The sequence below is a fragment of the Pelodiscus sinensis genome, chromosome 16, assembly GCF_049634645.1.
Source record: "Pelodiscus sinensis isolate JC-2024 chromosome 16, ASM4963464v1, whole genome shotgun sequence".
In the NCBI taxonomy this organism is placed as follows: domain Eukaryota; kingdom Metazoa; phylum Chordata; order Testudines; family Trionychidae; genus Pelodiscus; species Pelodiscus sinensis.
The window spans coordinates 28,564,270-28,587,816 of record NC_134726.1 but is presented as its reverse complement, the minus strand read 5'-3'; the positions used below and the strand labels follow the sequence as shown (position 1 = coordinate 28,587,816).

Genomic DNA, 23,547 nt, shown 5'->3' with positions numbered 1-23,547 from the left:
CTGCTGCTTCTGAGAAAGGGGCAGCAGCACGGGGTGGCAGTAGTCCCTGTTTAGGGGGAGTCTGAGCTCCCGGACCCGGCCTGAGCCGGAACTGAGATGGGCTGCCTGCCTGCCTGGCTCTGATACCCCCATTTCAGCTCTGCATTTCAAGTGTATGTCTTGGATCCAGCATGAGCCAGGACTGAGCCGGGCTGCCTGCCCATCCAGCTCCTCATACACTTCAAATGCAGAGCCCCAGCAGGGGTAAGTCCTGGACCCATCGCAAGCCAGGAATGAGTCAGGCTACTGGCCAGCCTGCTAAAAATGTATTGGCAGGGAGAGGGGGAGAGGGAAATGTGTGTAGTCTATAGCATTAACCTATAAACTTTTGCTTATTGTTAATCAACTATACTATTACATCCCTAACTGGGGCCCCAGTTCCAGCTCCGGCAATCGCTACATGGCTTTGCTGGTGGGGCCAAGCACCAGGTGGAAAGCGGCTACCCTGGCCAGCAGGGCCAAGCGCTGGGTGAAGGGTGGCTGCTCCTGCAACCCTATTCTTCTCCCTCCCGCTTGGTAGGAGGCTCCCTCTGGCCTCCAGCTGCTCCGAGCCAGCAGATACACACATTACTATTATGCATTATTAAGAGCATAGGAAAATATGAATGTGCAGAATGTGTCAGCAGTCAGACCTGTTAGTACTGCCTCTTTAATTCTTGTGCAACTGAGGCAAAATGTTTGGACTGGAGAACAGTGGCGGATATCGAGCAGGGCGGCTGCCCCGGGCCCCGCGCTTCAATAGGCCCCGTGCCTGGTGTTTTAAAACTCTCATCCGCCCTGCTTAGAGCCGGGTCGGCAGCGTGGGGTACGCGCGGGAGCCCGACGTGGCGCTTTGGAAGATCGAGCCCTGCCCCCACCGCAGCAGGCAGCCCGCGCGGGCGCAGCAGCGGCCGGAGCAAACCCTGTGCTGGTTGGGTCCGGCCGCGAGGTAGCAACAGCCCCGCCCCCACGCAGAACAGAACAGCGCAGTGGGGCCTGTTGTGGTGCAGGAGCTGCGAGCCGGCAGGGGAGGGTCCCTCAGGGCTGCTCCCGCCCCCCCCCCCCCCGTCCCCTCCGCACAAGCCCATTGGCTGGACCTGGACAATGGCAGCTGCGGGAACCCACCAATCACTGCTCCCCTCAGACTTTTAATCCCCCAGCACATGGCCAGGCAGGGCTGTGGGAGAAACGGGCGAGCGGCGCTTCTAGGTAAGTGGCCCCCAGTCACTCCCACTCCGATATCTTCACCCACATAGCCCTCCTCGCAGACCCTGCACCTCAGTCCCCTGCCCTGGGGCACAGTCCAAACCCCTGGCCAGACCCGCCCCAGGCCTGCTGGTCCCCAGCCCGTTTGTGTGGTCCCCAGCTGATTTTTCTGTGGGGTCAGTGGACCCTAACCCAAGAGAGGTTTCCCACCCCTGCCACAAATACAGGAGGCCCCTGCTTTATAACAGCCCGATTTACAACCCTCCTCCCCCCACCATGATGAACTTTTTCCGAAGTGGGGAAGGGGCCAAAATCCCCCAATTTACGTCCTTGGCCTATTGTAAATGCAGGCTCGAGTTAGGACTAGGGTTTCCAGGTGTCTGGTATTGGCCTTGACAGTCCAGTATTTGTGGCTTCTGGCAGGTAAAAAAAACCCAGAAAATACCGGACCAGTAAAATGTCTGGTATTTTCAGTTTTTCTCAGCTGGAAAGCCACTTGGGACGTTCTTGCCCTGCCATGTCTGATGGGGATGGAGAGTGTGAGATTTAAAGGTGCCATGATTTTTTTTGGGGGGGGAGGGCACTTTTTTTGCTCAACATTTGGATATCCCTCCCCTTTTCATTACTGCAGAATTTTGTTTAAAAATGAATTACAATATAATTAGAATAAAAATTATCTAACGAAATTAAGTTTCTATCAAATTTACCCAATTCACATTTAATAGGAAAATAGCCTTCGATGTGTGCATTTGATGCCTTTTTTCTATTTTTTTTCTCCAAAGGGGGGCCCGGAGAAATTGTGCTGCCCTGGGCCCCGCAAAACTCTCATCCGCCCCTGCTGGAGAATGCACTTTAACAAGTATTAACAAATATTTTATTGTTTTTTTTAAATGTGTGTGTGCAGCACTTTTTCAAATTCTGGCTAACCATCATGTCCCCCCTCCTTTGATTTGCCTAATATACCATAGGCTAAAATTGTCCTAATGAATATGCAAATAAATAAATTACCATAACTATGCAAATATTTCAGTGCTGGTCTGCCAAAGGTTTTTTAATGAGTTTGCTGGTCCATGGTATAAAAAAGGTTGAGGACCACTGGTCTACCACACTGGTTTTCAGACAATGGATCACGACCCAGTACTGGGTCGTGGAATATCAGGCACTGTGTTTCATTGGTGCAGGGGGATCAGGTGACCAGTGGGGGTGCTAAGGCAAGCTATCTGCCTGTCTTGGTATCGCAGATTGCACTGTGCCCTAGAAGCGGCTGGCGGCAGGCCTGGTTCCAGGGTAAAGAGGGAGGGAGAGAGTGCACAAGGCTCTGCTGTTGTCTGCGATCCTGTTGCTGGCTGCTTCTTGGGTGCAACATGGTCTGCGGTGCCAGGAGAGGCAGGAAGCCTGCCTTAGCACCCTCACTGCACTGCTGACTGGAAGCTGCTCAAGATAAGCTTGCCCCATCTCTGAGCCTCTTCAAAGCCAGAGGTCTCTCCTACATCCCAAAGCTCTCATCCTCAGCTCCACCCTGAAGCTTAAACTCTAGTCAAATTATGTTGGGTCATGGGCATCCACAATTTTCTTCAACTGGGTCATGAGAACAAAAGTTTGAAAACCCCTGGTCTAGCAGACAGTGAAACACTTTCATTGATTATGATGTTTTGAATGAAAATGGCAGCACGTTCCTTCAGTGTTGGTTATACAAGGAAAAAGGGAGGGAGCTTCTTATGTGGCTTATTTATTTGTTTTTAAAATATGCTTTTTAAATTTACTAGACTCCTGATAGTTAAAGATGGAAGGGGGGAGGGACAGCTGTATTGTCATCTCCATCTTTCTGAAAGGCCTCCTGAAAATCATCTCTTGGTAGGTCTTCACCAAATTCAGGGCCATTTTGGTCAATTTTGTAGTCCTAGGATTTTAACATAGAAATTTCAGATTTAAATAGACGAAATTTGTGGTGTTTGTAATTGCCTCAAAAAGGAGTTTTGTGTGTCTGGGAGGTGGGGTGTTGCAAAGTTATTGTGGGGAGAGTTGTGATAGTGCTACTCTTACTGCTGTGCTGTTGCTGTTGATAATAATGCCTTCAGAACAGGGCAGTTAGATAATGGCAGCTGCTGGCCAGGATCCCAGCTCTGAAGACAGAGCTGCTGCCAGCAGCAGCGCATAAGTAAGGATGGCATGGTATTTATACCCTTACTTAAGCACTGCTACCAAGCAGAGCCAGGCCCTCAATTAGCAGCTGCCACTGTCTGGCTACCCAGCTCTGAAGTAGCAGTGCAGAAGTAAGGGTACAGTGACACCCTCCACTAAAATAACATTGCAAACATCCCCCTGCCCTCCTGGCAGCTCCCTTTTGAGTCAATACCCTCAATTTGAGAAACTGATTTGGTCTGGTGAAATCTGTATAGTAGTGTAAAAGCACACACAAAAACAGATTGCAGAGTGGGAGACCAGATTTTGTGGTCTGTGGTGTATTTTTCACGGCCTTGAATTTGGTAGGGCTCTATCTGATATTAATCCGACATCTATTGGCTATTAATCAGGTATCCATTGCAGAAGGACACTTTTCTGTCAATTTTCTCTTTGAAGGAGAAAAGAGGGAGACAGTTAATTAAAGCAGCTTCACACAACTGGTCACTAATTGTTCTGTGGTCAGTGTTATGTGTCCCTTTGGAAACACACAAAAGTAGGGTTAACAAAAGAAGTTAGTGCATCCAGCATGAGCTGTATGTGATCTTTGGTTAACCCTACAGATAACTGCATGTCCTCTCCTTGGTTTTATTTGTAAAATAACTCTGGGATGTTGGTGCTGAAGACCTGTGTAAGAGATTAGAACAATTGTCTTTGTGAGATGGCTTTCCATAGCAAGTTGTGTACATTGTGAAAAATTCCGATCTGGCTGCTTTTGGAGGCTTTCAGTTGGTGACACAGTGACCGTGTCTTGGCATAGGCTGTTTCTAATCTGATTTTCTGTTGTGTAAATAGTACTTCTGTGACTGAATGTCCTGTTCATCTTCATTTGGTTTCCTCTGACAAATATTGTATTGTAAACTGTGGGAGTGAATTCTTATTTGGTTTTAAGTATCAAGGAATAGCCGTGTTATACTGTATCTGCAAAACAATAAGGATTCCTGTGGCACCTTAAAAGACTAACAGATTTATTTGGGCATATGCTCTTATGGGCAAAAAACTACTTCGTCAGATGCATCATGGGCAAAATCCCACTTCATCAGATGCATCTGATGAAGTTGGTTTTTGCCTATGAAAGTTTGTGCCCAAATAAATCTGTTAATCTTTAAGGTGTCACAGGACACCTCCTCCTAGTTCATTGGGGTTTGATGGTCCTTGTTTCGTCTGATATGGTTGAGCTCCTCTTCTGTAAACCATCATAGTTTGACTGTGTATTCTCTAGGAAGGCCAAAGACATCTCTTCTATATAAGAGTGAGCCTTCAGATAGGCTGTTGATGGATTTTTTGTAGAGGGACAGGTGGACTAGTAATCCGTTTGCCTTTCTCTGTCCTTAGAATGAAAGGTTCTTTTTAACATAATCTATTTATAGAAGGTTAAAAAGTAACTTACATGATTGATGCAAGTTACTCTTTCAGAAAATAGTTGGCACTAGTCAGTTACATTTTTGGTTCTTTTTGGTTCTTTATGCCTGTACTGCAGATTTTTTGGAGCTGATGATTATTATGGCTTGTCCTGAAAGCCAAGTGCACTGCTAAGTCCAGATGTTTATTTTTCTGTAGTGGTAAATCTTTAACTGTGTGCAGACCTTGTGCTCCAGAGAGGAGAGAATTGTACCAATTGCAGGCAAGTGGAATATACAATCTTCCTCCTCTTCTGTCTCCCCCCCCCCCCCCCCCCCAAGCTTTCAGTTCTTGCAAACACACAGACTGGGTATTCTACTTTTCAGTAATATTTGGAAGGGGTATCAGAGATTGTTTTAGTTGGTGTTGTCGCCAAACTGATCTTTTGCCTAAATGGGACCACAGGATTTGGAATGCAGGTTCCTCTTATCCTAACTTAAAGCCAGATCAGGGTTTGGTTGTGTCAGGACTATGGGATGTGCCTGGAATTTAATTGGTTTCTATAACATGAAAAGGGAGAGGTCAGAGAGAGGAGAGATGTGATACTCACAGTCACTACTGGGGGCAATGAGTGCATGGGACAGCTATACTGCAGGTGACCACTGGTGATAGCCACACCACCAAGGGAGTGGCCAGATGGGGACAGGGCTTGCTATCTTGCCTGCCACCCAGCCATGTAAGTGGCTTTCCCATGCTCCTCCCCTGTGGACCCAACACAGCTTGGCCCCTCCCCTCTGGACCCACTGCTGCCCCCCCCCCGCAAGCAATGCCAGGCTGCCCAGCCTTTGCATCTCTTCCCCGACCCAGGGCACAAGCTTGGGGAATGCTGGTGGGGAGCCTGGAGCCTGCATGTTCCTCCTTGGGGCCTAGGGAGTGCTGGCTGCAGGCCTGTGCACCCCAACACAGGCCTGGGGAGATGCCAGCTGCAATCTTGCACTGTTCCTTCCCTTTGCTCTTTGCCTGAGCCCGGGGAATGGTGGTGGGAGGCCTGCATGCCTTCTCCCCTCTCCCCCAGCATTGGGTCTCCCCCTCTGGGCTGGGCTCCCTCCCCCAGGCTGGGCCGGGGGAGTGCTAGCTGGTAGGGATGTAAGTGACTAGTGATGTGACTAGTCACTTCCCCCATTGCTGCCTCTAACAGAAAGACACAGCAAGAGGTGGGGGAGCAGGAGCCAGTGCTGGGGGGAGCAAGCTTAAAAGCCAGTTCCCCTATCATCATCTCTGCAGGGGGCAGAGGAAGTAGAGTCACAGTAGGAAACGGTGTCGCCGGTTCTGCTGTGATTCTGCTTTTGAAATGTACAAGAGCCTCAGTGGGGCTTTTGTACATTTCAAAAAAAAAGCCCCACAGGGAGGTCCCTGCGAAACCTGAGCCTTTGAAATGTACAAGAGCCTGGGCAGGGCTCTTGTACATTTGAAAAGCAGAGCTCAGGGCCAGCAGGTTCTTCTGTCAGGGCTCCGGTTACAGTTCAAAGGTGGAGGTGCCCTTATCGACTAATCAAATAGTCGATGGAAATCCCATCGACTATTTGATTAGTTCGTTAATCTAAATTTAACATCTCTTCTGGCGGGAGCTCTGTGTGATCCTTCTCTCTTCCCCCGGCTCTTGGGCTGGTCCTGGGTAATGCAAGGTAAGTCATCTAGGTGCTTCATATGCAAAGGAGGAAAGAAATTATAGCAAAGCAGGATAGTTGTTTCCTTTGGATTGGGTTCTCGAGGCCTGAGTAAACAGCAACGGTGGACTGCAGAAACGTGACCATTTCTAACTTAGGTACATTCCTTGAGGAATTCTAAATGATGTTACATCTTGCCAGCGGATTCTAGAAAAGTTGTAGCTGGTGACTTCCTGAAAGCCATCTTCAAACAGGAAAGCCTTTTGGACAGCAGTTACATGCCTAGTCATTAAGATCAGGTTATCTTTTGAGTTAAAGGGGCTAAGGTTTGAGTTATTTCCTGTTGTCAGCCAATGGTTAGGGCAGTGTGTGTGTGTGTGTGTGTGTGTGTGTGTGTGTGTGTGTGTGTGTGTGTGTGTGTGTTACACCTGAGTCTTTAACTGCTGGGACACAAGGCCCCGTCACAGTGGGCAGTCTAGGAGAGACTGACGGGTGCCCCGAGGAGTTTAATGTCCATGTCTTTTACCGCTAGGACCGGGGTCCCGTCGTGGCGGGCAGCCAACAGGCTGACAGACGCCCCAGAGTTTATAGGAAGAGCTTATTACATCTCAGATTTTAACTGCTAGCATACAGGATCCCTTCACAGCGGGCAGCCTAGGGAAGACTGAGAGATGCCCCAACGGATCTGTCCTCTGGAAGCGACACGATCCAAATGTCCCAGCTCTTCCTATATCTGTCCCTTATGACCAGCTGAAGTTCTTTTAAATTGTGCGTGGTTCTGTTACAGCAACCGAAGGAGTCAGGTTAAAGTTTAAACAGTTACAGGTTTATTAAAGAAGCTTATAAATCATATGGTTACAATGGCTATTGCTCTATTTCTAACTGCTAGCAAATATAGATCTTAAAAATGGTTACAAAGAAAATAAAGATAGAAAATAGAAATAATGGTACCAAGTAACAGCTTAATCTTTAAAGAGCTCTAAGTCTATGTGTACACTTAAAACAAAGGACACATCCAGGTACAATTTTTACCCCCTTCTGTGCCTCTCGACTCCAGCGGGTCAAGCCAGGGCTGGTCCCTCAATTCCTAGGAAAGACGAATACGAGGTGGGCATCCCCATAGAACCTCGGGAGGCCAATCACCTAACCCAACCAGCAGATAGATGGTAGATTGACACTCTGAGTGAGTGTGCTGCTGGACCCATCTTTATACCCATAGGGGCCCGTGTCCTCGTTCTTATCTAAGATGCCAAATTGTACTGGTCCGTTTTTGTGGCGCCAGTTCTTACAAGCAAGTTTCAACTTAATTTACACTTGCAAGAGAGAACTAAATTGTGAGTACTGGACATTTTTTTTACTGGGCGAAAGATTCTTCTCCCTGCGGACGGCTGTGTGTTCGTATCAATATGGGTTTCAGTCAAGGGCACTTCTTGGCAGCCTCTAGGTCAGCAATTGGCATATCTCTGTTTACAGCCATTCAGGGTTACAGCAGCCTGCATATCCAGGCCTTCTGTTCAAGGCTTTTACTGCTCTGTGTGCCCTGCATGCTCCAGGCAAGCAAAGATGGATGTTACAGAGGGGTTCCTGTCTGGCTACAACTGTTTACTTTCATTTTATCTTTTGTCACATCCATATGTTAAGAGAAACAGTTTACTGATCTGGAATTGAGGACCAAAGTCTGCATTGGCCATGATTCTGCTCTCTCTGTAGTCCATTAGAATATTCCTCAATGGATTCGTTCCTGTAATCCTGCTATTTCTCCAATTTGTAACTATATCTCTATTATTATTTTATTTCTGTCACTACACACTGGGACTATGATCTTTTTGCCTTGCTTGTGGATGGAATGTGCTCTGTGTTCACTATAAGGACGACTCATATTACCAAGACTTGGAAAATCATTTGGAGGAAAAATACAGAATAATTGAGTGGACAGCGCACGGGGCTGAGACTCGCGATCAATTCTGTGTTCTGATAAAAAAATCCCTGTCTGACATTGGACAAATGATGTAATTTGACCACAGGTTTCCCTCCTGTAAAATGGGGATAATGGTACTTATCCTTCTTTGTGAAACATTTTAAAGTCTGTGGCTAGGTCTACACTGTAGCTTTTTCCGATCGCTTTTCCAAGAGACTTTTCTGCCATTTGGCCTCATCTAGATGGGGCCAAATGGCGGAAAAGCTTCCACTTTTGGAGGAGCCCTTATTCCTCATAGAACGAGGTATATAGGGTTCCGCAAAAGAGCGCGTTTGCTTTTCTGCAAAAGAAAGCGGAAGAGCAAATGTGTTCCTTGGATGTGGCGGAGTTTTTCCAGGATACTGAGTTTATCCCATTAAAACCCCACAGTGTAGATGTACCCTGTGACTGAAAGGTTTCATAGAAATGCTAATGTCATTATTTTATTAATAAAATTCAGCCGGCACAGCCAGGGGAGAGGTGCATGCCCCCCAGCTGGGGCAGGTCCAGGTTTGTCTGCCCCCTGTGCTTCGTAGCCAGAGTGAGGAATGCAGCAAATTGTGCACTTTCCCCTCGCTCTCTGATGAAGAGAAACAACCAGACATGTTCCCATACAAACGGGGGGTGGAGTGGGGAGGCAAGCTACAACACCCTCCCCCCGCCCCAGTCTGCCTAAAGGGCACCTTGGGGGTGGGAGGCTCAGGGCTGAGGCAGTCCCAGAGGGACCAGAGGGCACACAGACAGCCCCTTTCATCTGCCTGGTGATTCTGTCTCTTTTCTGTATGGTTTTATGAGAAGCAATCCTATTCCAAGCACATCCCATTTTCTTGGCACAACCCTCTCTTTGCTTTAAGTTTAAGATAAGAGGAAGTTGCATACCAAATTTTGTGGTCCTAGCTCTTACCATTTAGGAGGAATTCTTGAACAGACACGCTGAAAAACTCCCTCAAATATATAGTACAGGTTGAACCTCTTGGCTGTGTCTAGACTGGCAAGTTTTTCCACAAAATCAGCTGCTTTTGCAGAAAAACTTGCCAGCTGTCTACACTGGCTGCTTGAATTTCCGCAAGAACACTGATTTCCTACTGTAAGAAATCAGTGCTTCTTGCGGAAATACTATGCTGCTCCCTTTTGGGCAAAAGCCCTCTTGCGCAAATCATTTGCGCAAGAGGGCCAGTGTAGACAGCACAGTACTGTTTTGCGAAAAAAAGCCCCGATGGCTAAAATGGCGATCGGGGCTTTTTTGCGCAAAAGCGCGTCTAGATTGGCACTGATGCTTTTCCGCAAAAACTGCTTTTGCAGAAAAGCGTCCGTGCCAATCTAGACGCTCTTTTCCGCAAACACTTTTAACGGAAAACTTTTCCTTTAAAAGCATTTACGGAAAATCATGCCGGTCTAGACGCAGCCCTTTCATCCAGCTCCCTCAGAACCTGATTGTGGTTCAGCACCAGGAGTCAATATTGTCTAGTGGCATTACCAAAATTTCCACTGCTAAATGGGCTCTTAGAGGACATTTGGGCCACGTCTACACTACAGGCTTCTTGCACAAGAACTGTTTTGTGAAAGAGTTCTTGTGCAAGAGGTCTTCCACAAGAGCATGTCCACACTGCATATGCTTTTGCGCAAGAGAATCCATGGCAGTGTGGACGCTCTCTTGCGTAAGAAAGCTCTGATGGCCATTTTAACCATAGGGGCTTCTTGCGCAAGAAAATCATGTTGCCTGTCTACACTGCCTTCTTGTGGAAGAGCTCTTGCACAAGAGGGCTTATTCCTCGTGGGGAGAGGAATAACTCTTCCAGAAGAAGCCCTGTTTTCCGATGCTGTACTGTAAATTTATTTGCGCAAGAACACGCATGCAGCGTAGACACCCGGCAAGATTTTGCCAAAAGCCTGCAGTGTAGACATAGCCTTGGGGTAAATTAGAGCTAACTAACAGCACAGAACACTGAGAGCCAGGACTCTAGGGAAACGTGGCCACACCCATGCTAAGTGGACATCCACCAAATGAAAATCATGCCAGATCATGGAAGTTGCCGGACCAGAGAGTGCTAAACTAAAGTGTTACAACCTGTAGATGTAATTGAACAGGTGGCCTTTTTGGGTGTGTGGCAGGACAGGTGTGTGGCAGAGGTTGCATGCAGCTGCATTTTGAAGAAAAGGGAGGGGCACAGATATCATAATTTACAAGCCCTCTGCTAACAGAAATTACAGCTGAAGGGAAATGTGACGGGGCAGCCCCTGCGCCCCGCACTAACCGGGCGCCGTCCCTCGCATGCTGGGGAGAAGCAGCGGCTCCGCTCCGGCTCCTGCCCTGCGCGGCTTGTTCTGCCGCAGGCGGGGCCAAGCAGGGGACCCGACCAGCTGCACCTGGCCACGCCGCCGTGGCCCCGGCCGGGCAGGAACGCCGGGGCGCTGACACTGCCCCATGGCGCCGACCGGTGCAGGCACCCTGGTGGGGCAACTATCCCCAGCGGAGGGGGCGTCCCCACCCCGCTACGGAGGACGTCCTTGCGGCGGGACGCTTAAAAGGAGCGCCACCGCCAGAGCAGGAAGGAAGAAGACGCACAGCCGGAGGGAGGGCGCACAGACAGAGGCACCTCGGACCCCATCTGCGCAGATCCTCGGGACCAAGTCGTCACGGCGGCGTGGCGAGGGAGGTAGGAAGTGACCCACGGCAGGGTGTTGGAACCCGGGGGGTTGGTGTGTTTAGGGGACTCCCTCCCCCACCAACCAGGACTGAGGGGGTCAGTGTATCCCCCCAGACCTTAGGGCCCTGGGTCGGGGCTCAGAGTGAGGGCAGGCCCAAGCCCCCCACCTCCCCGCGCTGATGCGGACGCCACTCACACTCAACTGAGCGCGGACCGACCCTGCCAGACTCGGGGCAGGGCTCCTGGGTGATCGGGGAGCACAAAGAGGAAGAGACCTCGGGTGAGGGAAAGCGGAGGGGCCGGGTGGAGGACCCTGCATGGCCCTTGGGAGGGCCGCGTCGACACCGTGCCTCTCCACAGGAAACATAATACATAGGTTACTTTTAACCTAGTCAGAAGCATGCCTTCTCTTTCGTGTTAAAGACAGACTTCTGTAGTAAATAGAAGATTCTACTGGACATGGTGTGCTGGATTCTCCTGGATTTTTTCCAGGGAGATGAGATGAATTTATAGGTGATTTTAAAATGGAAAAACTCAACAGTTGAGTATCAAAAGCATGCTATGCCCCTTGATGAGGGAAGGAGCTTCCTTACAACACTTTTGCAGTTACTGTTTTCTCTTTGAGATTTCAAACTATGCAAGATCTTTCAACATAAGATATGGGGAGGGAAAACACATTGAATTTTCAGTTGGGTGGGGGTGGGAAACAGATGTCCAAGGAAGGTTGTTATGGGCAAGGAAAGGGAGGGAGAGAGAGAGGGTTAACTGATACAATACATAGATGATTAATCTGTAATTTCTGAGGGTTTTTTTGTGGAAGGGCTAAGGGGAAGGGAAATGCTGATGAATGATAGTTATGTTATTGTTTCAATGCTCCTGGCTCTGAAGTGTGAGTGAAATATTTGCTTTTTACCAAGGGGAAATCTGAGGTTTTCCCATACATAAATATGCAGCTCTGACGTCCCACTTTTGAGATATGAAAGCACCTCTTCTCCCTCAGGCTCTGACCTGTGATAATGATGAGGAAATTTCAGCTTCCTTTCCTGAAGGGTTAGCTTTGTTGCTTCCAGAACATTTTTTTGTCTTATTTTAGGAAATCTGCTATTGCTAATGTAATAAATACTTCTCTGGCAGCTTCCATTTGAGGATTCCTGAGCCCTTTTAGAACCATAACTAATTCAGTCTGAAAACACATTGGTGAGGTGGGGAGTTGTTAGTTTGTTATCTCCATTTTACAGATGGTTTAAAAAAAGTTTGGAGAGTTTGACTTTGCAGATCTTGCCTAGGAATAAAACTCCTGCTCTTTGATTCTATGTCTTGTGCTTTAACTACTAGACAAATCTTCTTCTTCAAGTCAGTGTGCACATACGCATAAAAATTGATGTAGCGTAGCAAGAAAACCTGTGCTCGCAGCATCAGCCAGGGGGAGGTGGCATGGCAGCACGTGGAGCTGCTTCTGTTCTCTTCCAGGCAGCACCTGTGGATTGGATCCAGCTCTGGCTTATCTGACTCCAGCCCGCAAGACTCGGGGCTCCTTCTCCCACAGCAAGGAGCTGGTGCTAGTGCTCCCACTCCATGGGGGGAATTGTGGAGAGTGGCATGGGACTGGTGGGGTGGGGGAAGCCTGAGCCTCGGGGGCTGGATCCAGGCAAGCCAGGGGCTGAAACTGATCCCTGGGCCTTAGATTCCCCACCCCTGATTTACATGGTGCTTTGCCATTCTTGAAATTTCAATAAGCTACACAAATTTCAGGAGAGACAGCATGGGGATTATTGATGAGAAGGAATTCATTGAGGAGGTGGGTGTTAGGCAGGGGACTAAGAGACTAAGCAGGTGATTAAGATGAAGGCAGGCATAATATTGCAGATTTTAGGAGTGGCATGCCTAAAATTGTGATGGGCAACACATGCCTTGGTTTCATTCTGCATTTTGTCTTAGTGTGCAGTGTGAGTTTTAAACTCCATGAGGAATCTAAGGACCAGTTACATTTTTAATCCTTTGGAGTAGGGATGTGAACAGGTAACTGGTTAACCAGTTGCCTGGTAAGCATCATTCTTACCGAGTAATGTGTCCTGGGTGCCGATTAACCGGTACCTGCGAGCAACCCACCGCAGGTGGAGGGCTGCTCCAGCACTGCAGGGTTCAGGAGCTGAAGCCATATGGGGATGTGGAGACTGGGAGCAGAAGCAGGGGCCATGAAAAGAAGCTGGCTGCCCTCCATGTCTGAGAGGGGAAGTAGTGGTATCCCGCGTAACTGGTTAGCTGATTAACTTGGATTTTACATCCCTATTTTGAAGGCTGAATACTTGTTATAAAGTTGCTCTGAACGTTAATCTGTCTAGATTTATGCCAGTGTTCCAAGGATAATAGCGAAATGTTGGGGAATTCAGGATTCCTCCTGCAGGTTCTTTTCTCCCATGGCCCTCCTCAAATTTTGGATGCCCATCTTTCCCCTCCTATCTGTTTCTAAATATTGCCTTTTCTTGCTGAACATTTGGAGTAATGCAAGTGTCTTGCTGTGGAATTTCGACTTTATTTTGTATGTAGGCAAGCAGGGTGATATGAGGTGTGTGTGAACATTTGCATTAGGAGTTTTACATGAATGTCCTCTCATGAAATGGATGGGTTAAATTTTAACCAATCCCCGTTTATAAGTTTGTTTTCCTATCATTTTTCCTCTGAAGAATGTCATATGACAGCACACAGAACGATGAAGTTCTATGTGAGGTGCTTGAATAGTGATGAATCTACACATGAAAAAAGTTCTTAAATAACCTTAAGGTGGGAACAGGTTCTCTCAGGGAATTGGGTTCAGGGACAGGGCAAGGATAAAATAAGCCCTCTCTACAATGGGATATTCAGTTGCGTGGCTTTGTACATTTACAGATTTTTATGGTTAGAAAGGACCATTAGATAATCGAGTCCAATCTCCTGTGTATCTCAGGCCACTAAATTTCACCCACTTATCCATGTATTTATTTGTGTTTGGCTAATGGGTATCTTCCAGGAAGGCATCCAGTCTCCATCCTAAGAAATGGAAAATACACTTAGGATTTCAGACCTTGCCCTAGGGTGGTGGTTCTCCAAGTGTGGTCTGCGGACCACTAGTTATCCGCAACTATCTTGCAGGTGGGCTGTGGGTTCGCCCTCCTCTCCCCCCTGCACGAGGAGCCTGCACTGATGCCCTCTTCCCCAAGGTTGAAGCACTACCACTGGTTTCCTGCTTTGGGGCGACAGTGGGGAGAGCTTCTTGGGCCAGATCCAGCTTGCTGGGGAAGGAAGTGCCTCTGTGTACTGCCGCTCCCCCCACTCTCTGGCTGGGGGAATGGCAGCGCAGGAAACTGCTTGGCTGGAGATTTCTCTGCTGCTCCCATTGCCTAGAATTATGGCTAATGGGGTGGTGTCTGTAAGTGTCCCCCATCCTCCTCATGCCCAGACTCCACACCTTCTGCACCCTCCCTCCCAGCCAGCTCCTGCACCCTACCTCCCAGCCAGACGCTGCTCCCCCAACTTCTCCTCTCCCCATTTTGTTATCATGGGTGGTTGGCTAGTGGTCTTTGGCAAGGTTTGCGTTGAGCAGGGGGTGGGCCATGGGCCACAAAGTTTGAGAACCACTGCCCTAGTGTTTATTCTGGCTCTGGAGCCAGATTACTTAAAACATGTCCTGTGCACCAGGCCTCCTCAGTCTGTAAATTGGGATAAGCACTGGCATCGTTGTTATGTAGATGGTGCTGCCAGTATATCTAGTGCTGGGAGGCCTGTGTGTATGGCGCGAGGAGAACTGTGCCAAAGAGAAAAACCAGTTCCTGCTCCCAGGAGCTTCTGAGCTTACCCATGAGAGGGTACAATCAAAACAACAAACTCAAGCTGTCCAGTATGGTCACTATTGCTAGACTGCTTCATGGGAATAGGGGGATATTGAGAAGCCATTTTTATAGTGGGGGGGAGAGGGGGATCTCGTTATGCTTTAGAAGGCTGCCCCAGGTGTATGAGGCAACATGAAAGAAGACCTGAAGCCCAAAGTTGGTGAAGTTGCTGAGGAGTGGTTAGGAGGGAAGCTTGGATGACCCAGAGGGCTTGCAGGGTGTGGCTGGAGTGGAAATAGAGGTGTAAAGACCTGGGTAAGAGCTTCTGAAGCTGATCTAACCAGTGATTAGTCTCCTTGATGGAGCAGCAACTCTGTGAAAGAAGCCATGGCCCCAAATTGTACATCTCCTAAGAAGGCAACCAAATAATTTAACATCCCTCTTGGTGTTGGATTAGGAAAGGAGAAATCATCTTTTGCAGGGACTTTTCTGGTTGTAGGAATGTGAATAAATACTGTGGACTGATTTTTAACATTATGGGATGTTTTGTTCTGTGGGGTACTGTTCACTGAAGGCATTTAATGGCATTGCCAAGCTGAAAGGGTACTGCCTTTGATACAAGATTCACTGATTATTAAGGTAAAATATCAAAGTACTGCCCTATCAAGGACGCAATCAGGGAGGACTCTTCCATTGCATTAGAGAACCTGCCTTTTGCCTCAGTACCTTTGCCCAGACCTCACTGTCTTCTACTGCTCCTTCCCTCTTTCCTAATCCAGTAGAAGCCTTTGTAGCATCTGTTTTACAGCTGGAGGGACAGATACATTGCAGTGTCATACAGGAATAAGCCATATTAACATTAAATCAGGTTGCATTATTTTCTTCCAAGTTACTGGCATGTAAATATTCTAGAAGCTATTATATAGGTGGTTGCCAGGTACAGTAATATGTCATCCTGAGCAATGCTGGGGTTTCAAGGCTCGCTTCTTTGAGTCATATTAGCAGGAATGTGGTGCCTAACTGAATGTGATGCCTAACTAAACGTGTGGGGTATGGTCACTTGTCCTGGATTTGGTTTGCTTTACTTAAAAAAGTCCAATATCCTAGGAAAAATGAACAAACTGGCTGATCTCTATATCTTGAAGCAGTGTGTTGGTGGAATTGCAAATGGACTAATTTTCTCCTTTGACGGGTTATAGAAAACAGGATTAAAAATCTTATCATAAGGACATGGCTTCCAAGTGACAAAAGAGCCTTTTATTCTGCCTTCTAGGAATGAATTTTTTTTCCATATCTTAGTTTATACAGTCACCTGCTAACAAGCCATTGTCCAAAGTCCCTCTATGAAGTCACTGGAGGTGTTCTCCTCTATTAAACATAAAGCAGCCAGATCTTTTCTGCTCACCAGTGGTCAGCCAGGTGATCCGGTGCCTGCCTGCTTAGGAGAACATAGTTATATCTTCCCTTTGCTGTGGGATTGGAAACAGGAAAGGAATCTCTGTTTCCCAAGACGCATGAAACACTTATATGAATGTACTTGTTGCATAGTATGTGTAATTATGCAATAAAGTCAGCTGTTTAGCTCAGCTGCAGAATGTTGTCTAGTAAGGAACCACCTCAAATCAACAGAGAGATTATCTGTGTTTCAGAGCCATTTGTAGTTCACTGATAGTATATTGATTAGAATTATTGTAGACCCGTCTGTCCAAGCTGCACAGCTGGGATGCTTGACTTCATTGTAAGAAGCTGCACCACTTAGGATGCATGACCCCTTGTACATGAAGTTGGAATCTTTTATTCAGAGCTCACTGTATGAAAATTTTCCCGATTGCTGTCCAATTAAAGAATTCTCTTCTTTGGAGCTTCAGTACATGAAGGTGCTAAAGTTATTAATGGGACTAATTAATCCCACCTACCCCACTACATTATAATAGAAATGAAGTTCTGCCAAGTGAAGTGTCTCCTTTCTTTCTGGTGACATGTGAAAGTAATAAATTAAAGTCTAATCTACACAGTTTCTTTCCTTCCACAATTTGTTCTAGACAGGATCCAAGAATGCTGAGGTATTCACTTAGCTTGGCAGATTCTTCTGTGGTGGGAGCTGCATGGACAGGAAATGGAGGCCTCATAGTGAATTCACAGACAAAATCTGGCCTGTAACAGAGAAGCAGAGCTGGCCTCATGACTAGGTATAATAGGCAATGCTCATGAGTATTGTGGAGAGGGAGGTGAGGAGTATGCCAAGAGTGGGGGAGGTAGTTAAGTGGGCAGAGCGTCTCATAGAAGGAGTGGCTTGGTTGCTTTTCTGACTGGTGTCGAGGTGCTGTAAGACATGCAGATGGTTATTTTAAGGTTCCTTCTTTCACTGAGCTTTTCTTTCAAGAACAGCAATTTTTTTCTTCCTCCTTTTAGACTTGGCAAAGCCTCCAGTAATTGAGCCAAAGGATCCGGAACAGCTGCCAATGCAGACCAACCCGCTTCTGCTTTCCTACACCCTACAAGAGCTGTTGAGTAAGGACACTGTGCAAGTGGAGCTTATACCTGAGAAGAAGGGCCTCTTCCTGAAACACGTGGAGTATGAAGTTTCCAGCAAGGTAATGTGGGAGTGGGAGAACACCAGTCTGTGTGGGAGAGTGTGTTTTTTCAGGAGTTTCCATGAAATTGTTCAGCCTGTATTCAAAAGCCAGGTAACTTTTTAAAATCTATTCAGTGTATTGGTGATGCTGGTTTGAATCAAGAATTCAAGAATTGTTTGTATAGGTTTGCCCCTGCAGCTTACTCCTAACCACTGCTTTTCTAATGCTGGGACTGACCAATACTGCTGTTGTTTTGTAAGGTGAACAGACCTCCTCTGAGGACTAGAGTGAAATTACCAAAATCACTTGAAGGCTAGACTGTATTTTAATGTAGGTATGGCACATCCAGCAGCAGTGAAGGTTCTCCCCCGCCACTCCCAATTTCTTTCTCCAATCCTGACTTTAGGGATCACTTTTGAAGTAAGATGAGAGTCCAGTTTCTATGTCCCATTCAAGTTTTGTTCCCTTTGTGAGACTGCTCAATAATGTCTTCTATGTCTTTATTTTTTTTTCCTGATGAGGCTATCTGTCCCCTAAGAACTGGCCCGCGAGCACCAACTCACTCCACCCAGGTCACTAAAGAAGCAACGGTCTGACAGTGTTGTATCAATTTTCGGTCAGTATTGTCCTTAGCCAGAGTTACTTTCAGATCACAGATGTGAGACTTCTAATCTCATTACCAATTCCAAAGAAAAAACAGTTTCTTGCCATTTCAACCAGAAAGGACATTGTCTCAACGACCTAATCACATGCATCCTACTCCAGAAGACTTTCAAATCTGCACTTGAAAGGGAATCCTCTGAACTGTCATTCATGCTAAAATTTGACACTCTCTGCTGGGGGCTGAACAAAGACCCCAACTACCTTACCCATTACAAAGATAGCTTCCCCGATTATCACCTCTAATACCATTAGCTCACAGACATTTACCTTCCTTCCCTGCCCCCCTTCATCCCCCTTCTGTTCTGAAATGTGATTTGTCCTTTTCATATGTGTTCATTTTTTTTAATTGTATCCTTTGGTATATATGGTTGTGACTATTTTCTTCCACTATTTGATCTGAGGAAGTGGGTCTGGCCCACAAAAGCTCATCATCTAATAAACCATCTTGTTAGTCTTTAAAGTGCTACATAGTCCTGTATTTTGTTTCAGTTTCCAATTCCCTGAGCTGTCATCAGACCCCTTGTTGATTCTTCCAACAGTTCTTTCTGTGTAATGAGATTCTTCATAGAAAGGCAGTAACTGTTCCTTTGGCACCTGCTGAAATCTGTAAGAACAGATCAGAGCAGATACAAGGAGGGCCTAAGAGCTGTATCTATTGTGTTCCAGTCATTTGTTATTTCTGAAATCACATCGTTCTGCAATAGGTAGTAGCAGTGTAGGATATAAATGTAAAGTGCATGAATGTAATGACATCTAGTCTTTTCAACATGCTATTCCATCAGCTAAATGTGGTTTTTAAATGACTTGCCTGTGTGCCTCTCAAGTGTCCCTCTTAATGTTAAGGATGTTAAAGGTTAAATGGTTAACCAGTTATGGTAACCATATGCCATAAGTACCAGCTTCTGCCATGGCCAGTGGTTATCTGGTTAAACAAATAGTTTAACCAGTAAACTCTTTTGGGCAGTTTTTACATCCCTACTATATGTGCTACCTCACTCATCTTGGACCCAAATTAATCCCCAAAACCTGGGTGATCTCACTGTTCATTCCTGAAATCTGACATCAGGCAAAAATATTGACACTAAGATGATAAACTTTCACACTCTTCTAGGAATCCCACAGTTCCCACTCTTTCCTCATTCTGCTGCATGACTCACTAGAAGAGATCAAACAGGTTTTAGAGGGCTGAGAACTGTTTGTCCTGGCAAACAGGTCTTGTTTGGTGGATGTTACCAGGAACTGAAGTTGTGAGTGGAGTACACTGGCATTGAAATGCTCCTTAATGATGATTGCTCATTGCAGTTGTGTTTTTCCTTTTAAGCCTTTGTGTGATGCAGATGAGACACTGGGTTGGTGGAGGAATTATGTGGAATCACAGCAAGTTTAGGGACATCTACTACTTCCTTGCAGTGATGCACAGAAGACACCTCTCCTTTCCTATATAAAATACTTTTTGCCCCCATATTTGTGTATATAAAATTTGGAAATGTGCTCTTTGCTGAAGCTCTTGTTCCCAAAGAAACCTAACCTACCAGCAAGCTATCCAGCTTACATTAAGACATCTGCATGCATAATTGAGACATGACTGGAGGGTTCCATGTGAGTGTTTTTTTTTTTTAACTGTTAGCTTAAAGCAAGTAGTCTGCAAATCCAAGAAATGTACCAGCCACTCTCTTCAAGTCCCACATGTAGCTTTAACTCCCCCTGGCTGCGGGAAAATCACTGAAATGCTGCTGTTGGCCTATCTGACTGTTGTGTGGTGCCTTTCTCTATTGCAGCGCTTCAAGTGCTCTGTGTACAGGCGATACAATGACTTTGTGGTGTTCCATGAGATGCTGCTTCAGAAGTTCCCATATCGAATGGTGCCTGCACTTCCACCGAAGAGAATGCTGGGAGGTAAACATGTGGGGCTTTGTAGTGACTGGATGGGCTCTGGTGTGAGTGTGCTTGTGAGAGGACAGTCAAGAATGCAGCTGTCTTGAAGAGGCCATCACATTTGTGTTCTTCGGTTTATAAAGCAATGTGGACACTGCAGTGTAGAGCTTGGGGATGCCCAGCAACACACCGCTGGGAGTCCTTTTCAGTAAGCCATTACTGTAAAGACCCACTGCTAGCTCTCCAGTGTAAGTTGAAAATTCTGTGGCATTCATGAAAAGCATAAGGCTAGCCTCAGAGTGGGATAGAGTCAGCTATTTCTTCCCCAGTAAGGTAGCTTATAATGTCCATGGTGCTGGTGCATATTGGAGAGTGTGGAATGGCTACTGAAACATACGTGAAGCAGCTGCAGGATGTGCTGTGACACAGCACTTTATGAAGTGCTCTGAGTATGAAAGATGCTGTAGACATAGGCTTGCCAGATACCTTCACAAAAAATCCCAAACATGGTGGGCGGGGGGAGGGGAAATTGGTTGAGTGCAAAAAAAAAAAAGTCACTGTGCCTTTAAATCCCCCCCACTCCGGCCTTCCATATGAGGAAAAACACAAGATATCTATTTTCTGGTTTTGTTTTTTTTTTAACCGGACAGGGGCCACAAATACTGGACTGTCCAGGCGAAAACTGGACACCTGACAATCCTATGTAGACACCCCTTCTCTTTTCTGTGGTGGGAGAACCGTAGAGATGGAAAGTGGGGAAAAATAATTTTCCTATGAAAGGGCTTAAATGCTCCAGGAGAAATGAGTGTGTAAAAAAAAAAAAAAAAAAAAAAAAAAAGTTTACACCCTGCAGTGTGAATCCCTTACTTCAACTTTTCTTTGTTCAAGCTTATGGCCTCTGTTTACAAGCACAGAGACTCTATGTTGGGTCTCAGACTTCCAGCTTGTGGGCCATCTATGATCCTAGCACTTACCCAATCTGGCTGGCAACATAATTTAAAAGTTACTTAGTCAGGCCTATGCAACTGTTGGCCCTTGGGGAGAGCATGAGGGGACAGGCAGCGCGTAGGGACTCACCCGCACACACAAGTTCCAGCAGCACCTACACCCCCAGCGACCACATAGTTCCAGCCATATAGGATGCTGTTCAGTTCAGGAAGCCGCGCTAGCTGCTTCTGCAATGTGAACCATGCTAGCTAGGGAGCTGCCCAAGTTGATGTGCTTCTGCAGCCAGCAGGGTGGGGCCAGTGGGTTTCATTTTCAGTTACCCCAGGCAGGGTATCCCAGTGTGAGGATGTGGATGTTAATGGGGGAGGAGGAGAGGCAGGTTCCCAGTCTGAGGGCGTGGGATGTTAGCGGGGGGCAGGAGGGAAGAGGCATCCCAGTGCAAGAATGGGGGTGTCAGGGTGAGGATGCAGTTTCATGTCTTTTGTAGGATCCTAGTGTCTGGGTGGGCTCCTGGGCAAAAGGGGAGACACTATAAACTTGCACGTGCTGTATTGCCAATCACAAGAGTTTAAAACTCATGAATCAGCCCCCACACTATCAAAAAGAGATTGACTTCTTGAAATCACAGATGAAAAATACACTTGGAGATTTTTTTATTTGGCATCTGGTGTTTGAGGTCTTTGGCGGAACTCAGGGCACATTTTCTAGCTTTTCTCCACAAACCGTGAGACCTAAAGTCTTTGTTTTAAAAGAAAAAGGCTGGGATTCTCTTCCTCTAATACCATATACCAATAAACAAGCATAATCTGCTAAGGCAGAGTGAGTACAGTTGATAGTGGTTCAGGAGGCATCAGGTAGTGAAGTTCTCAGATATGGTTTAATTCTAATAATGTGGCTATGGCTTTCCGGGGTGGGGTGGGGGAACCAGTTATCAGGAAGCTTGTGATCAAATCAGTAGAGTTGGCATCACAGATAACTGGTTAATTTAACATCACAGCTTACACCTATGGACAGGATGGTTCTGCTCATACCTCCCCAGGGCCACAGGGATGTGCCAGTAGTGGCATGGGGCTAATAGCCAGAAGTCACTCTAGCCCTGCTGCGCTGCCGGTGGTGGTGATGGTGGCCCCTGTAGGGTTTCAAATTGCCTGGGGACAGTATGCGAAGCTGGTGTGGGGGGGGGGGGGGGGGATGCACAGAGACTCCGACCCATCCTGGAGCCCTGCCAGAGGGGGGTGCATGCTGGCCTGCTAGGAGGATTTTAGGACTGGCACTGGCCCCAAGGTAAGACTCCTGCTCTAAGTAAATAGCTTCTCCAGGACGTGGCATATCCCCCAGAGACTTTTCTATACCAATACTGGTCACACAAATTGAGTAACTGTCCATATATAAAAGGTATCTTCCTATCTGAGAGATCATCCTTCTTCTCAGGATAGTTTTTTCTTGCTCTGCTTTACACACAGATTGTCTAGTTCTACTTTAGAAATAACTAGAAACTAAAAAGATGAATGATGGCTTTGGATTCGTTGTCATTGCATTCATATTCTAATGGTTACAGCATACTTATGGATAGTGAAATGCTCTAAGCCTGACTACACATCCATACTACATTCCATACATTTTTCTCTAGTCACATATCTTGACTCTGTATTTACATTTTATTTTTATTGTGTAATGTTACATAAGTCTTTTATACAATTTTGTTTCTGCTTTATATGCTAAAGAACAAACCTTTCACTGTCTCATCTTCTGCTAATATTGCTAAACTTAACATTTCCCAATACATTTTTCATTTAATTCATGGAGTCCACATCATCCCATAGAAAAGAAGAATCAGAAATTAGTGAAAAGATCTGGAGGAGGGATTAAAGAGAACTAGACCAGGCCAGAATGATGATTCTGGAGCTAGTCTGGTAATGTTGCCAATTTCTGCAGAATGTAAGATGTCAGGGTTGTTGTTGTTTTTTTTAAACTGGCTCTTGAGGTTTCACAGTCTGTGAGAATTCACAGGCCTACATCCTGAAACAATACTTGTGAGAAGAGTGACTTCTTCTGTTAATAATGGAGGAATGTTGATGCTAAAACCTAAGAACTACTGGTAACACTACTGAATATGAACACTATTGCACTGCTGATAAATCCTCTTAAATAAAATGATCAGTGAGTACAGATCACATAGAAGTAAGAAATGCAAAATATCTATTTTTCCAGCCCAATATTAGTATGAATTATTCTCTATTCTATCTTCCCATGCTTTATTCTATGTATTTTTAAACGGACCAAATGTTGGAGCTTCCATCACTCCCCATAGGATACTCTTCTGTGGTCCAGTGGTCTCCAACCTTTTTAAGCACGAGATCACTTTTTAAATTTAAGTGCAATCTAAGATCTACCTCAAATATAAATACCCTTCCTTCCTGTCCCTTGCCCCACTTCTTTCCTGCCCCTTCTCTGAGGCCCCGCCTCCAGGCACTCCATCCTCCCTCTCTTGCCTCCCACCCTCACATTCATCAGGCTGGGGCAGAGAGTTGGGGTGCTGGCTGTGGTCTTTTTTGAAGGATCTGAAGTATGAGAGGGGCTCTGAGCTGCTCTTGGGACAGGCAGTTGGGATGCAGGAGTGCTTGGGGCTAGGGCAGGGGCTTGGGTTGTAGGAGGGGGGTC

The 23,547-nt window shown here is 46.5% G+C and overlaps 1 protein-coding gene across 2 annotated transcripts in view; it reads left to right on the top strand.

Moving 5' to 3' along the window:
* The window catches only part of SNX8 (sorting nexin 8), a 36,920-nt gene that overhangs the window by 1,569 nt on the left and 11,804 nt on the right, over positions 1–23,547 (top strand). Inside the window, exons 1-3 of one of the 2 annotated variants that reach the window (XM_075899597.1) lie at positions 10,159–11,027; positions 17,237–17,418; positions 19,842–19,959. In XM_075899597.1, coding sequence (XP_075755712.1) covers positions 10,796–11,027; positions 17,237–17,418; positions 19,842–19,959 — 532 coding nt within the window. In that variant the 5' untranslated portion in view covers positions 10,159–10,795. Of the gene's footprint in view, positions 1–10,158; positions 11,028–17,236; positions 17,419–19,841; positions 19,960–23,547 lie in introns of those variants that run through there. The other variant, XM_006112877.4, reaches the window with a different exon arrangement.